This window comes from Eucalyptus grandis, chromosome 8, assembly GCF_016545825.1.
Source record: "Eucalyptus grandis isolate ANBG69807.140 chromosome 8, ASM1654582v1, whole genome shotgun sequence".
Lineage (NCBI taxonomy): Eukaryota > Viridiplantae > Streptophyta > Magnoliopsida > Myrtales > Myrtaceae > Eucalyptus > Eucalyptus grandis.
Genome location: NC_052619.1, coordinates 23,712,661 through 23,728,773, shown reverse-complemented (window position 1 = coordinate 23,728,773; position 16,113 = coordinate 23,712,661). Strand labels below are relative to the sequence as shown.

The window sequence follows — 16,113 nt, the reverse complement described above, 5'->3', positions numbered from 1 at the left end:
TAACGGCACAAATTTCAAGGGCGACGTGACCCGGAGCTCGCGCGAGCCGAACGGCCGCGAGCGTCGGCCCGACGTCGCCTAAAACGGGGCAGAAGCAGGGGACTTGCGGTATATAGGAAAACAAACAAGGGCAGTCGCAGCAGTGGCCCTACCCGGCTCGACGGCGACGTATAGAGGGCGAGCTCGATAGGTCGGACTACGTCCGGTCGCCTCGCATGCCTCCGAACCGGGATCCCCGGGAAGCCGACGCAACTCGACACAAATGACAAAGAAACGCTCGAGACCTACCGTAAGGAGAGGCGCGTGTCGGCAAGGGTCGACGCCCAAGTTCCAAGCACGATGGCTACCGGGGGAAGCCCTTCACTCACGGCCTCACCCTCTCTACTTCTCGGTCTCGCTCGAATCTCCCCCGCGGCTCTCTCCCTCTTCCCCTCTGTCCGGTTCTGTCCACTCCCCCTTCTCTGCGGTGCGTTCCTGGTGCCTTCTCTTCCCCTGCGGTGCCGTCTCCTTCTCCCTTCTGCTCTTCCTTTCGGCTCCGCTGCTGCTCTGCTCTGCTCTCTGCTCCCATCCTCTGCTGCTGCTCCTGTCTTTTCCTGTGCTGATTTTCCTTTCCCTGCACGTCTACGCGCGAAGGTGGCTGGAGGAGGGAGAAGGCTAGCGCGGGCCGGGCCGAAGGGGAAACGGCTTGGGCCGCGGGAGAAAAGGAAAATAGGAGAAAAGGGGCCCGGGCCCAGCACGGGGAAAGGCAAGAGAACCAGGCCGGGCCAAGGCCGGATCCGGCCCGACCCGACCCCTACGCGTTTAAAAAATAAAAATAAAATAATAGGTGTCAACAATGATCTTTTATTTCGTTATTTCTATAAATAATTTCACCACAAGATCTCGACTTGCTTCTCCCTATAGATTTCGATCTACCATGGTTCTGATTTTGACCTTGTTGATTGCTTCTCCCTTCACCTCAAATATTCAAGGTAGTGCCCAAAGATTCACTTAACTTTCTTGTGCAAATATCCCCACCAAGAATCAAATCTTAGATTTTCTAAAACTTCAACTTTTTCTTAACTAGACAAACTATTAATTATAGTTATAGTTGCACTCAAATTTTCAAGTAGAGAAGATAACAAAATCAAAGCTCTTATCTTACCAAAAAAAAAAAAAAAAAAAAAAAATTCAAAGCTCTTATCTTATTGTTAAATTTGATTTTCGTCAAACTAAATTAAGTCATGATCAGGTTGAATTGTTAATAAGATAAATCACAAAAGCACATTCGTCCATCTTTAGATTAAAAAAATGACGCACTAAACATACTTTGTTTGATGCAGATGGCTTCTTGTATATGTTGGACAATGTCCTCATTGATACCAATGGATAGGTTTCAAGTGGAACCTACACCAATCTTGGAACCGCCCACCTCTACCAAAAATTCAGATAAAGACCAGGAGTAAGAGCACTTCATCTAGAATATATTATGTCCTTGGACTCAAAATTCCACAGAGTAATTTTTTTCCACTAGAAACTACCAGGAAAGCGGCAACTCTACTCTTAAAAGGAAAATTTTCCAGATAAACTCTGCTGCTATACTTCAGGAATCGTTCATCATGCCAATTCTCATTGAATTGCTGATAATTTTGATCTCAACCTTGGCCCTGCTATTGCCCATCTTTCTCTACCGATCACACATATCCAAAGACCATCATGATGTGCCTGAAGCCGAAGGCGGCTGGCCTATAGTCGGCCACCTTCCTCTGTTCAGCAGCAAGGACTTGATGCACAAAAAGTTGGGCTCCGTGGTCGACAAGTACGGACCAATTTTCACCATAAGATTAGGCTCTCATCGAGCAATTGAGCAGTTGGGAAGTGGCTAAGGAGTGTTTCACTGTCCATGACAAGGCCTTCGCCGATCGACCAATGATCACCGCCACCAAACTCATGGGCTACAATGGTGCCATGTTCGGATTCGCTCCTTACGGGAATACTGGCGAGAGATGCGCAAGATAGCGACGATCGAGCTCCTTTCGAACCACCGGCTTGACTCGCTAAAGCACATACGAGCTTTCGAGGTCGAGACAGCAATAAAAGACCTGTTCAAGGCCTGGATCGAAAAGGGTAGGCCCAGAAATGGGATCCCGGTGGAAATGAAGTCTTGGCTAGGAGATTTGATTCTCAATATATCGGTGAAAATGGTAGGAGGAAAGAGATACTGCGGTTCGAACGCTGACTGTGACGACGCCGAGGCAAAGAGGTGCCAAAGGTCAATCAGGAGGTTCTTTCATCTATTTGGAGTCGTCGTGTTGTCGGATGCGATCTCAGGTCTCAGCTGGTTGGACTGTGGTGGTTATAAACGATCGATGAACGAGACCGCAAAAGAGTTGGATGTTTTGGCTCAGGGTTGGCTAGAGGAGCACAGAAGGAAGAGATTGTCCCACCCCGGAGGCGATGGAGAGCAAGATTTCATGGATTTGATGCTGAAGGTCATCGAAGGTGTGAAGTTTTCAGATTTTGATGCCGATACAGTTGTTAAGGCAACTTGTTTGGTGAGTAATTCTTGCTTATAATGTTTTGAAACTAGAACTGTGCGTAAAAGTTGATCTGTGGTCGTGCTAATGCATTCGCTAATGCCTCTAATTTCATGAATGCAATTTGTTGGGGTAGCAGAAGTACAGTGCTTTTGGCAAAATCCACTCATAATCTAATGACAATTAACTTATTTCTTGTCCATCTTATTTGCTGTCCACATGTTTTTGAAATACAGTTTGATCCTATCTTATTTCCTGTCCACATCTTTTTCCAAATACAGTTTGATGGCATCAAGATTTTTCAATAGATCTGGACCGGTAATAGAGATACATTTAAACTTCCGGTACTTAGAGAATCATTAGGTTCGGTCTAGTCAATATAAATTTTTAGTTGCCGTAAGAAACTTCGTAGCAAGCTGTAAGCACAGAGATGCTAGATATATTAAGGATTAGTCTACTATTAAAATGGTAAACTAAGAGATACTGCTGATTGCAAACGGGTCTTTAAACATCATTTGGTAATTCAGTCTTAGTATCTGGTAAAAAAAAAATGTACCTTTTAAATATAGTTATCTAAAGCAAATACCAGATGCTCATGAAAATATATATTTTTCTGCTGAAGGAGCGATTGCAATCATCCGATTTAGGAAAAGACAATATTGTGGCTTATTGGTGCCCATCAATTTTCCTACCGAGTATAGTATTGCTTACTTTTGCAGCAAGAATGTCATATTTTGTCCTCACCATTAGTCGAGGATAGACTGGCAGTTACATTTCGCTTTCATCCAGAAGAAAAGGTCACTTAACTCGAGAATATATTTAGCCAGTCAAAAGTTTGTCTCCTCTATAACAATATTTGTCTATTGTTTAACACAAAGAGACGAACTCTCGGCTGCTTTTGAAAGACACGTTGATTCTATCATTATCACCATGAATTCTATTCCAGTAGATGGAGGGGATTAGTCAGAGATCAACTAAAATATCCAACGTATGAAGCGCCAAATAACTTCTTATCTCTTATGTAAGAATCTATTGACTATGAAGACCAAAAGGTTTGAACTCTTTCTTATGTTGAAAAAGTCTTACAAAAGAGAATTTGTATGACGTGAAGCGATTAATATTTTCTAAGTGATTCATAACTCAATAGCTTTAAGCTTTTGAGTGATTTGAGTGAAAGTGGTTCAACTAATATAATGATGGGTTTGAACTTAAACTTTCTCATGACAATCTGTTCCCCATTTCACAAATCATGAGATTTATACTCTTGGAAGTGGAGTAACGTGATGAATTAAGATTTAATCTAGAAGGACAAAAACATTTACCCCTTTAGAAATCATTTGAATAAAATATTCACAAACTTAATTTAAGTTTGTCCTTCGAGATGCTATCTATGTGAAATTTTGATCCTTTGAACCTGGTTTGTTTTAAGCTCGTTTACAAATACTTGTTCAAATCATCCAAATAGAAGACATGATGGATCAAAATCATACTAGATCTAATCTATGTCACCAATCATCTGACATCTTCCAATCTTTGATGTTGAAGCACTTGAGTTAATCCCATTTCCTTTTGGTTATAGAACATGATAATAGCTGGGACCGACACCTTGATAGTGGTGCTCACGTGGGCGCTATCGCTGCTAGTGAACAATCGCCACGCATTGAAAAAAGCGCAACAAGAGCTGGACACCCATGTCGGCAAGAGCAGGCGTGTGGAAGAGTCCGACGTGAAGAATTTGACCTACCTCCAAGCCATCGTCAAGGAAACGATGCGTTTCTATCCACCGGTTCCGATCGTTGGTATTAGAAGTTCCATGGAAGAGTGCACCTTCTCCTCCGGCTACCGCATTCCTGCAGGTATGAGGCCCTTGCATGCTGGTAGAAACCGATAGCATATAGGACCTTCATATATGATTTGGCCTCTTCAGCATGAAAAAACATACTCTAAAGTTAAAGTGATAAACCGGGCCAATTCATGAAATAAGCATGCGGTCCATGTCTTTTTAGCGTCATGAATGGATTGCGGTGTCACACAAAATAATGGTCAGGTTAAGCATAAGTCTAGAACATATCCTATCCTGATTTTGTTGAAAAAAATTTTGGATTAATTTTAACTATTCAGCCTGCGGTACCTTCTTTTATACAATTCATTTACATCACTATTGAGTTTGCTAATTAGTAAATTTTACAAATTCCAACTACTCGTGCTAACATGATGGATATGAGTTGTGTAACAATGAGTTGCGGTCTTTGTACAACTTCACAATACAAGAACCTTTTATCTCTTTTGTCTTTAAATTCGGAATTTGAATCCATCAATTGATTCAAAAGCGCAAGTCCGCTTCCCAACTTGGCAAAAGTTTCCCTGAGACTTTGACCTGCATCTTCATTCCTTAATATCTGTGCAAAATTTCCCTGTCTTTGCACATTTTTCTAAAAAAAAGCCATTATACTGCGCCATTGGCTAGGTACTCGTTTGCTGTTGAATGCCTGGAAAATACAGAGGGATGAGCGCGTATGGTCCAACCCGGACAGGTTCGAGCCCGAGAGGTTCCTCACGACGCATGAGAATGTGGATGTGAGAGGTCAGAACTTCGAGCTCATCCCCTTTGGCGCGGGGAGGAGGTCATGTGCCGGAACCTCGCTGGCTCTTTACACAATGCATTTGACCCTTGCCAGCTTGTTGCAAAGTTTTGAAATCGACACGGTCTCGGGCAAACCAGTGGACATGACCGAGAGCCCTGGCTTGACGAATTTGAAGGCGAGCCCGCTTGAAGTTGTGCTCATTCCACGCCTTGATCAGAAGGTTTATGAAAGAGACGAGTAAGAGAAAGTGGAGTCTCTTGACTATCGTTAGCACTTCATTATGAGGAGAGCCACAAGCTCCGTTTTCCCTTGAAAATCAGACTTGAATGTATATGTTTACACCTAAGTGGCTACTGAGGATTGCAATTAGGAACATAAAAAAGACTTCAATTATATTACATTTGAATCCATTTGCTTAATCGTTTTTAGTCATATTTTTAGTTTGCAAGTTTTCATCGCATCAATGGATTGTTTCAATATTGGTGTTGGAGAGTATTTCGGCAAAAACAATCATAGCATCCCTTTTGTGTATGAAATAGATTTACTATTTCATTTTATATAGTCATTGGACTAGGAAGAAAAACAATTAGCTGCCTTCAGGGCAAGCGAGCTATTACTTTTTTTGGGTCAAAAGTTGGAGATAGTGTTGAAGTAATTTCCAAAAGAACAATGCTATAATTTAGTCAAAACTAGACCCGTTAAACGGGTGGGTCGGGTCGGGTTTGGGTCGGGTCATAAATGGTCCGACCCAAATCGACCCATTTAACTGTTTATGACCCGTTTATTGCAATGCAAAAATTTGACCCATACCCAACCCGACCCATACCCAACCCATACCCGACCCATTTAACTAAACTTAATTTATTATATATATTTAAAAAAATGATATTGCTAAAATAATTTTATAAAATACAAATTTAATGGAAATTTTTTATAAATTTTAAAATAATTATTTTAAAAAATCGAAGTTTAATTATTTTTATTTTTAAATATAAATTTTCTTTTCTTTTTCTTTTTCTTCTTCTTTTTCTTTGGCCGCCCACCTAGCCACGACAACACTGGCAATCGGCCACAAGCGAGCCTCAAGCTTGCTCAACGAGCTCTAGAGGATATATATATATAATATGATTGAGCAAATTATGTAAGTATTCTCACAAGGGTTCCAACGTAAAAAGTGAAACCAATCTATCCTTCTCTAGTATCACTTTTCCAATTGGCCAAGTGACCGATTTTTCTAAAGATTTTTTTTTTTTTTTTTTTTTTTTTTTTTTTTTTTTTTTTTTTATAGATGGAATGTGTCTCAATGGATGTAAGAATTTAAGGAATATTAGTGCAGTACTTTGATAGTCGAGCAAGTGTCTATAGATCTTCATGAGCCCCTTTTGCCGAGAGCATTGAACAAATAACTTTGATGCAACATTCTCTACAGGTGCCACCTTTATGCCTAGACCCGATTTTAAGAGGTCACAAGTATTGAAATTTGCCACGACCCACACTCCGTCAAGCGGAAAGGAATCCCAGAAGGATCTCATAATTGAACAGCTCCTATTCTTTGCCAATCTCTCATCACTGATACAATATCCGCACATAGCAGAAGCAAAATATACATTGAACAAAACGAACGCATGGTAGTCTCAAGACTAAAAGATTTCAATCTGACTTAAAATAGGGGTACATCATATGCTGATTATTTATGAAAACTCATATGTACTCAGAACTCCATGAAGCCTCTGCCACATCATCTTCACTGTAAGCATCATCCAGTTAAGACCCTCTGGGATTCTATAATCCCAGCCTTCATCCAGTTGATTTTCCTTCCCTTTGCAGGCTTGAGATTCCTGCAAGATACACCAACAGATTCAGCAGAAAGAAAGTTGATGTTAAGGCAACCAAACTACAATCTTCTTGCAAAATGGAAGGTTGCACTAGACCCAGACGACATACCCATCTATGAAGTCAAAAGAACTCTTAAATTCATTAGGTAGATTGACAAGGGCGAAATCTCCAAAGGGAAATCTTCCCTGGTAGGCAATGTTGTGGATGCAGAATGCTACCTGGAATCAAGTTTATCTACTCAGCTGCATGTCCAGACTATCTAACAAAAAATGTGTCATAAACAATGAACTATAAGATGAAAACTTACCTTGGCATTTTTGTAAAGCCCTCGAGATTGGTACATTGTTTTGAGGTAGCATGGAAGAAGAGCAGTGTGCCAGTCATTGGCAATGAAGACAACATCTTCACCTGCTTGACGCACAGATAAAATTTAACTTTCAATCAGTATTTAGAACTGAAAACCGACCTTCAACGAAACAATGATAGAAAAAATTCCCACCATATGGTCCTGAAAATTTTTCGCTGTTGTTTAGATTTAGAACCTGAGGTGCCTCTAGAGCAACCTGCAAGCAATAAAAAGGTGTATTACAAAAATGAAAACACGAAAGAATACACACATGAGAAAGTATTTTTCAAGTGATCAGACCTTTACAGCTCATAGAAAGGTTATCACAACCTTATGTCTTAACTGGCTTGTTGTGTTACGTTAACAAGAGAATGTAACAGATTTAACCAAGCTTTAACACTCGCTATGGTTTTCACAATTCCAATTCCAACTTTTAATAGGTAAAGGCCATCTGTCATTCAATTCAAAAAGGACAAAAGTAGAGCATACCATAATCAGGAAGAATCATATCTTCCAAATGTGCCAATAGTACGGCTGGAAGACTTGTCCGAGTATATCACTTGCAAAGAAATTTTAAAACTCACTGGCACAACAAGCAAAAGCGAAGTTGGTTATCCTTGTAATCTAGCCCGCTTTGTGGCCCATATACTTTAGAGCCTGTCTTGCCCCACACCTTCAATGTTGACAAATCAAACAGTCAAACAGTCAGGGGGAAAAATTTGCTTCATCACATAATTCTGCAAGAGTAGCTTTGCAGATTAGCACAAGAGAATCAATGACGAGAGACTTCTCATCCAAATCTTATGAGCAAACGAAAAGAATGAGATGAAAGAAAGTACCTAATGCAAATAGTCTTGAAAGTCAATGACGAGAGACTTCTCATCCAAATCTTCCTCAGGCGGAACTCCAAATAACCAATTTCTAGTGCACAGCTTAGCCTCTACGCTTTCAGGGGAAAGGGAACTACGATATTTATTTACAATGCGTCCTCCAATGCTGAAGGCTGATTCTGAGGCAACGGTAGTGATAGGAATGCTCAATATATCACGTGCCATGAGGGATAACTCGGGATACCGATGAGAATGAGTCTTCCAATAATCAAGGACATTGAGATCCGGGAACTTCTTTCTATCAAGCCTATTCTCCTCCAAATACAAATCCAATTGTGACTTAGTAGATTGTGATCCAAAGTGTTCACTCTCAAATGCATCATACTCATCAATGTCATCCCCAATGTTCTCATCGATGCCCTCAACTGAAATGTTACCTCGACTAGTTGAAGAAGTAAAACGATCATCTCTAGACATAGAAGTCACATATTCATCAAAAAGTGTATAGAGTTTTTCTCGAATGCCTCGTACAAATTCTACATGATCATCCATGTCCAACTTTGAGTAACAAAACTCTAACAAGTGTAACTTATAGCGAGGATCTAATATAACAGCAAATGATAAGACAACACTATAACACTTCCAATATTTTTCAAATTTTTTGAGCATTGCCTTAGCCATAGAACTAATAGCCTCATCCTCAGTATCCCTTGCCTGTATTAAACGAAGCTGAATCTGCCATACTCCATAAAAATATAAATTCGCTGTTGGATATCTAACTCCAGAGAACAGAGTAGAAATATAATAAAAGGGTTTCAACAATAAAGCAATTTTCTTTCCTCTAACCCAATCTTTAGAAGATGGACATGTGACAAAGTTATGGTAAATTAACTTCAAATGTGAAAATGCACATTCAAAGAAAAGGGCACCCTCAAGCATTAGGTATGTAGAATTCCATCTCGTAACCACATCTTGGCGTACCTTTTTACTGGCCTTTAAGCATGACTGCGATATACATTCGGCAAATTTTATTCTCCTCCCTTGTGTAGCCCTCACATACTTGACAGCTTCTCTAATATTATGTAATGATGTATCAATAACCTCTAAACCTTCCTGTACAATAAGATTCAAAATATGTGCACCACAACGCACATGAAAAAACTGTCCATCACATAACAAAGAGGATCTCACAGAAGGTGTATTTCTCCAAATATCAACCATACTGTCATTGTATGATGCATTATCTAAAGTAATGCTGAAGATATTTCTCTCAATACCCCATTCTCTTAACAAAGTCAGCAATTTTTCTAAAAGTATGGGACCACTATATGGAGGTGGCACATAGGTGAAACACAAGACTTTTGAATGCAATTCCCAATCCTCATCGATATAATGAGCAGTGACAGTCATATAATGATCCGTAGTAACAGAAGTCCATAGGTCAGAAGTCAAACATATTCGGCTTGAAAGAGACAATAATTTGGATTTCAAAATTCCCTTCTCTTTTTCATATACTTTTGCCACATCACTTCTTGCTGTAAACCTTGAAATGTGCTTCACATTAGGGTTGAGGTAACTAAACAACTCTCTAGTAGCCTCATGCTCCACAAAAGAGTACGTATAATTGTGTTTGATTATCGCTCTTGCTAGCATATCTCTAAACACACCTTGGTCAAATTGTACTACAGAACCATCAACATTAACCTCTCGGTTGGGACAAGTATCTAAATGACGCAACAAGTTTTTTGTCCCATGGCTAGCCATGTAACTTACTTCGCACCACTTACATTTAGCCCTCTTCATGCCATCACCATCTGTGAACTTTTCAAATTCAGACCATACAATCGAAGTGCATTTTCTTGGACGCTTAGAGCAAGTAGAGTTTTGACTCAAAACTAACAAATATTGCATAATTCATTCTAAACTAGCAAAACGCATGCGTGTTACACATGTGTAAGGCTCTGTTTCTTTAGTGAAAGTTGGTTGTTAGTCTATTTTACATTCTTCTTGTTAATTTTTACTTGGATACATTAAATGTTGATGGGCATTCTTCGTATTGCTTTACAAAGTTCATGGAAATTGTTCTATCTTCTGTTCAATGAGTCCAAACATCCATTTATCTGATATTTTTCAGTCATATCAACAACATAAAGCCTCAGGTAATTAGCATTACCACCAAATGTAACTTAATTGTTCAGATACTTTTTATTTATCTCATTTTCTTAGTAAAGGAATATTTGGAAACATGCTTTTCCTTGACGAGTTTTTCGAAATCAGAAGCAATTTTTCTTGTTGATTTGCTAGTATTATGCATTTACAATCTTATTATTCATTTATGGTTTTTTTTTTCTTTTAATTACCAACTTTTCTTAAATTTTATCAGCTTTTAATTATGTTTCTTAAATTCTATTTAAATTTTCCATCTCTTACATAAAATTCCTAATCCCAAATTCAAGCAATTTAGTGGCTTTCGATTAAGTTATCAATGAATTTAGGGTTACCGACTTTTATTTGAGTTGATTACCAATATTTTATAAATTAACTTTCAAATTTTATATTAGGTTGCTTAATTGAGAAAAAGAAATTGCCATGTCACTGAGATAAAACATGGTTATTTTATATAACAATTAGTAATTTTAAGGCTTCTAAGAAAGGTAAATAATATCTGGAGAAAAGAAAGAGAATCTTTTTTTGGTGAAAGGTAGAGAATTTTAGAAACATTGGCTATAGATCACAATCAAACAAAAACTCATTTTACTATAGGAGGACAAGTAATAAAGCTTGAAAAAGATTTGAACTTCAATCGTGATGTATTTTTGTAAATGTAAATTTTCTTCGTTGTATAGAGTGACGGTACTTTGTTGCATGATCCATAAAACTCTACACTTCTATAGCTATGTTTTTACTTCTATCTATATGCAAAAAATTATTTTGACATGTATATTAATAGACAGTGTAATTTTTTAATCACTTAATGTATCGAAAATTATACATTAGACGCAATTGCACAATGTCTCATTAATTATAGAGCAACAGTACTTTGTCGCAAATTATAAAGTGTAATTTGTATAGAGCAACGTTACTTTATCGCACGATCCTTAAAACTCTACACTTTTATAGCTATGTTTTTACTTCTATCTATCTGCAAAATTATTATGGCGTGTAAAATAATAGACACTGTACACTTTTTGATCACTTAATGTATCGAAAATTATACATTAGAGGCAATTGCACAATGTGTCATTAATATTAAGTCAATGCGGAGGCACGGATAGAGCCAAACTTTCACGAGTCGCGAGGATAAGAATTTATTTTTGCTGCAGCAAAATGCGCAGGGGTCTTTCTAGTTACCAATGAAAAGAGAGAGCTTGAGTCAACGCGAGAGGGGAAGAACTTGGGACTTGACACCTCCTCGGTTTCTGGTCAAGTCCGTGACCGCAAAACTAGTATGACAATGACAATGGGCGGAGTCTTTCAGATCCTGGCAGGGCATCAGTTTTGACGTTAAACAGGTGAAGCAGCCAATTGACTCATGGCTGATGTTGCCTTGCGCTTCACAGTATTTGTCTTTCCTTCTCTTGGAATACGACGAAATTATAAAGAAGGATACAAAACCCCCTTCATCATGCACTGCAACTCACCAGACCTTCTCTTTCAAACACATACATACGCGAACGTAAACTCTTAAGAGATGGTGGGAGGAAGACACTTTGAGTCCCAGACTCCGCATTTCTTCAAGATTATTCTTTCTGATGCCCTTCAAAATGGAAGACTCGTAATCTCTCTCTCTCTCTCTCTCTCTAAGGGTCTTTGCATGGAATGATCTTCATTTCTTCAACCATCGTACAATTTAAGTATGCAACATGATTTAGTCACCCAATTTCAGTTAAATATTTTGTCTTTTAGGGTTAGCACTTGTCACAGGAATTTTATGCTTCCATGCTCATCATGCAACAGGGAATTCCAAAGAAATTCGTGAGAAAATATGGGAGCAATCTGTCGGACTTGGTCTTCCTCCAGGTACCCAGTGGTCAGGCTTGGGAAGTGGAACTGGTGAGGAGAACCGACGGCGTTTGGCTCCAAAGGGGATGGCCAGACTTCGTGAAGCACTACGCCATCAAGCATGGTCATTTCCTAGTGTTCAGATACGAAGGAGGCTCTGCGTTTCGCGCGGTCATATTCGACAAGAGTGCTTCGGAGATTAAATACCCCATTATTACTGAATTGCCAAAAAGGGAAGAAAATGAAGGGGACACGTTAGTTGAGGTATTTGAGGATCATTTTGATCGGCCACTCCGAATCCAAAGTAAAGAGCTGCCTTCATTAACATTATTATCTCCACCTTCGAAGAAGAAAAAAACAAACAAGTGCTTGTATAAGCAGGCAGTTGGAGGTAGCTCATGACTTTGCACTTTTTATTTGAACATTATGAAGCAATTTTAACATTTTTGTAGTAACAAAAGTTTTATCTTAATGCACGGGATTTACTTACTAAATGATGTGCTAGATGATTAGTCAGCGTTTAAGCAAGTGGAACATACACAACGTTTGTTGTCTTATAGAAGTCTGTCAAAGGTTGTAGCAAAGGTTGTCACAGAGCTACGCCATAGCTAATATAGTTCCAGTTATAACAGGATTTCAGGGTGACAAAGCAATTCCTGCAACCAAAAGGTGCTATATCTAACTCATCTCTAACCGATCCTTAATATGTTGTATTCATATGTTTGAAATTGCAGGTGGTGCAAGCAATATCGTCTGCGATGTCAATGCAGGCCTCAATTCTAGCTGCTGGAAAAGGGAACGTTCCTTCAAAGGCGGTGAAAAATCTGAGGCCTTAAAAAGAGCTGCTTCTTTCCAATCTTCAAATCCGTTCTTCCTGACTTTGATGCAACCATCCCTCATTCGCCATTCTCTGGTAAGGGAAATAAAATCAGTACGTTCTAGCTAATGCAAAAGAGTCAAGAGTTATATTTGAATCATCATTTGATTTTAACAGTGGCATTAAGATTCTTTACTAATACGTATCAACTAATAAACGATGCAACAAATGCTGATGGAAAGTAAAATCAGGGTTAGTTTGGTTAAAAATACGATGTGGTTTTGCCGTCATAAATGAGTTTAGGCGACTAAAGTCTTTCTCTACTGTTATTATGTTACTCACCATTCAAAAGTTGCGAGTGAGATGCTCTGAGGTTAAAATTCTTGGGTGGTCTTGAGGAGAACAGTCAGGTCTATATGGGTCATTCGTTTGCTACATAGTACTGCTATTGAGGAAAATGGCCTCACTTATTTAAGCACTCATACTATTTCTTGTACCAATTTTTAAAAATAAGCCTTAACATATCTAGCATTACTCAAAATATATGAAAAATTTCCATTGCCATATCCTTCGTAGAAGTATTTCGACTTCTTTCCATGTTCCAGAATGCACCGGCTAAGTTTTTCATGAAGCATATTCCCAGTTATAGAAGCGGTGGAGACATAGATTTATATGTATCCAATGAGAGATTTTGGTTGGCCCGGTACAAGTTTGGGATATACGGCCGAAAAACACAAGTCAAAATCAACAGTGGCTGGAAACTTTTTGTGCAAGACAATAATCTCAAGGTGGGTGATGCTTGTGTGTTCGAACTGACGAGGAAGGTTGGCCAAGTTTCATTCAGAGTTGTCATCTTCCGAGCCAACCATGATGCAATTGAACTTGGTAGGTGACAAACAATTTGCACATTAAATTTTTTTTATTGATCATCTAATGATTTAGAGGGTGTTTATGCAATTACCAAGTTGTGGAACTAATTTGTTTAGTCCAACCCTTGAGCTTGGATAACTTTTTAACGAAACTCTCTTCAGCCCCAAATGGCCACGATCCATTATGGTCTTTATGATTTTTGGATTTTAATGTGCCACCCTTGTTTTCCTTTTTTGCCTCTATGGGCGAGATCAGTTCAAACAAAAGAAGCTTCCCAACTCAAGCTCCAAAAAAGCTCGGGCGAACCTGTTGCATATGAGTATGGCCAGGCCAAAAACCAAGAACCCGCCTCTCATGATCAATCTGCAGACAAAAGTTTTGAGCTTGAACCAGGTAAAAAAGCTTAAGATCCAAATGTACAAGATTAACATAGCAGAAAACAATATGTAGACTGTCTTCACTATGATGCTTTGGTCTAATATTCAGCCATGCAAATGATCACACGCCCCAAAGCATGCAGTGACGGCCACGGGGAAGGCACCGGCGGAAAATTTTCTCCTGCTGGTTTAACATCTATTGAAGCTGCAAGCAAGTTTCGCACGAACTGCCCATCTTTCCGAGTAGTCATTTGCCCGAAACACTTGCGCAGATCTACTCCGGTTAGTGACAATATCAAGTACATTTGTTTTATTAGTAAACACATGCCATGTATATAAAAGAACAAGTTCTTTCGAAATTGCAAGCCAAGTTTCACCCAAACTGTCCATCATTCCAAAAAACTGAAGAGTCATTCGCCCCATACACTTGCGTAGATGTACTCTAGTTTATTTTGTTTACTAAATGGACCAAATAGAGCCGATCTCATAGTCTTTCGTGGATTTCAATTTATCTAACACACAGATGGTCTGCTCTCAGATTGTACCGGCTGGCTTCGTTAGGAGGTACTTAGAACACAGCCACTTAAAGGGGACTCTGAGAGTTGGCCACAGGACATGGTCTGTCAAGCTTCGCATTTATCCCCGGCCCAACTCCAATAGCTTCAAGGGCAAAATCTCTGCAGGGTGGTTCAATTTCGCAAGGGACAATGCTCTTCAAGTAGGAGATATCTGCATATTTGAGCTCATCGATCCAGACCTCATAGTGCTCAAAGTCTCCATCTTCAGGTACAGCATCGATTAAGTTACACTGATGATGATGACTGGTCGACCCTCTCATGCAGCGTCTCGGGAATGTAAGCCAGCTGCTGTTTGGACATGGTAGTTTACATAGCATGAGAATATGCGTATAAGTTCTTTCCATATGCCGATGGATTGCACATTTTTAACCATGAAATGTATTTCGAATGCTAAGTTCCTAGGCCTGTGCAACAGAGTGCTTAATCTGGCATTGTTTGCAGATGGATTGCATTTGAACTGCGTTGCCTTAATGGTCAGCAAAATTCTGCCTGCTTACTAGTTGTCGGATAATAGTTTTAGATATACGTACATCGATTATATATGCACGATCTAGAGATTTCGATATGTTCAACCGTGAGGAAAAAGTATGTGCTAACCATTTCACGATTAGTGGATATCATAAGTATTTGTGTATATAATGTCACATGCTTCAAATTCAGTCAGATCAAAAGCTATTAAAGATTAAAAAATAAAATGATAATACGACAATCTAAAGTTAGAATTGTCAAACCTAAAGCCCAAAAACAAATATAAAAGTACCAATGAGTTTTGTTAACTTTATATTCCTAAAATTGCCCTTTCAAGGTCTATTCGGTGGTCCACCTTTCTTTCTGACACCACCATAGAAAAAATATGCCTAATGAAACAACGAGAACTTGTAACAACTGAACTGTGCCATCTCCTCGTTAGGGTTCTCAACTCTCCCTCTTATCTTCGCACAACTTTCTTCTTTAGTCTCCATGGAGGAGAAGATTTGAGCTAGATCTCTCCCTCCCCTTCATTATTCGTTTTTCTTTAGCTGATTTGGTTCTCTCTTTTTCTTTTCTTTTTTTCCTTTCTTGTTTTTCCTCTTGTTTTGAGGTGCTTTTCTCTTCTGATTTAGTCTAGATCTAAAAGTTTTTCTCTCCCATTATGAGAAGGTTTCTATCACAATCTAGTTTACATTTGGGATTTTTTGCGTATATTCGAGGTTTCACTTTTCTCGAGTATTGTTGGTGAACAAGTCTAATTTCAAAGGATATCGAAGGAGTTACATGAAGGTTTTGCTCTCATAGGTGTCAAATATGTGCACATTCAACCTTGTTATTCTGAACGGTGGTGGTGTTGGGAATGCTAAATTTAAGCGCACATCACCA

General features: G+C 39.1%; 1 protein-coding gene and 1 pseudogene across 1 annotated transcript; one reads left to right on the top strand and one right to left on the bottom strand.

The window, feature by feature from the left end:
• The first annotated feature begins 1,491 nt into the window (after nucleotides 1–1,491).
• LOC120286633 lies at nucleotides 1,492–5,535 on the top strand (annotated as a pseudogene).
• A 1,156-nt stretch (nucleotides 5,536–6,691) lies between these two features.
• Nucleotides 6,692–7,566, bottom strand: LOC104428717 (granule-bound starch synthase 1, chloroplastic/amyloplastic-like; the record flags this gene model as incomplete). The annotated part of the gene is made up of 4 exons (XM_039299747.1): nucleotides 6,692–6,939; nucleotides 7,046–7,155; nucleotides 7,245–7,345; nucleotides 7,437–7,566. Coding segments are annotated over 4 exons (423 nt in total), but the record flags the coding sequence as incomplete, so codon positions are not given.
• Nucleotides 7,567–16,113: the final 8,547 nt, after the last annotated feature.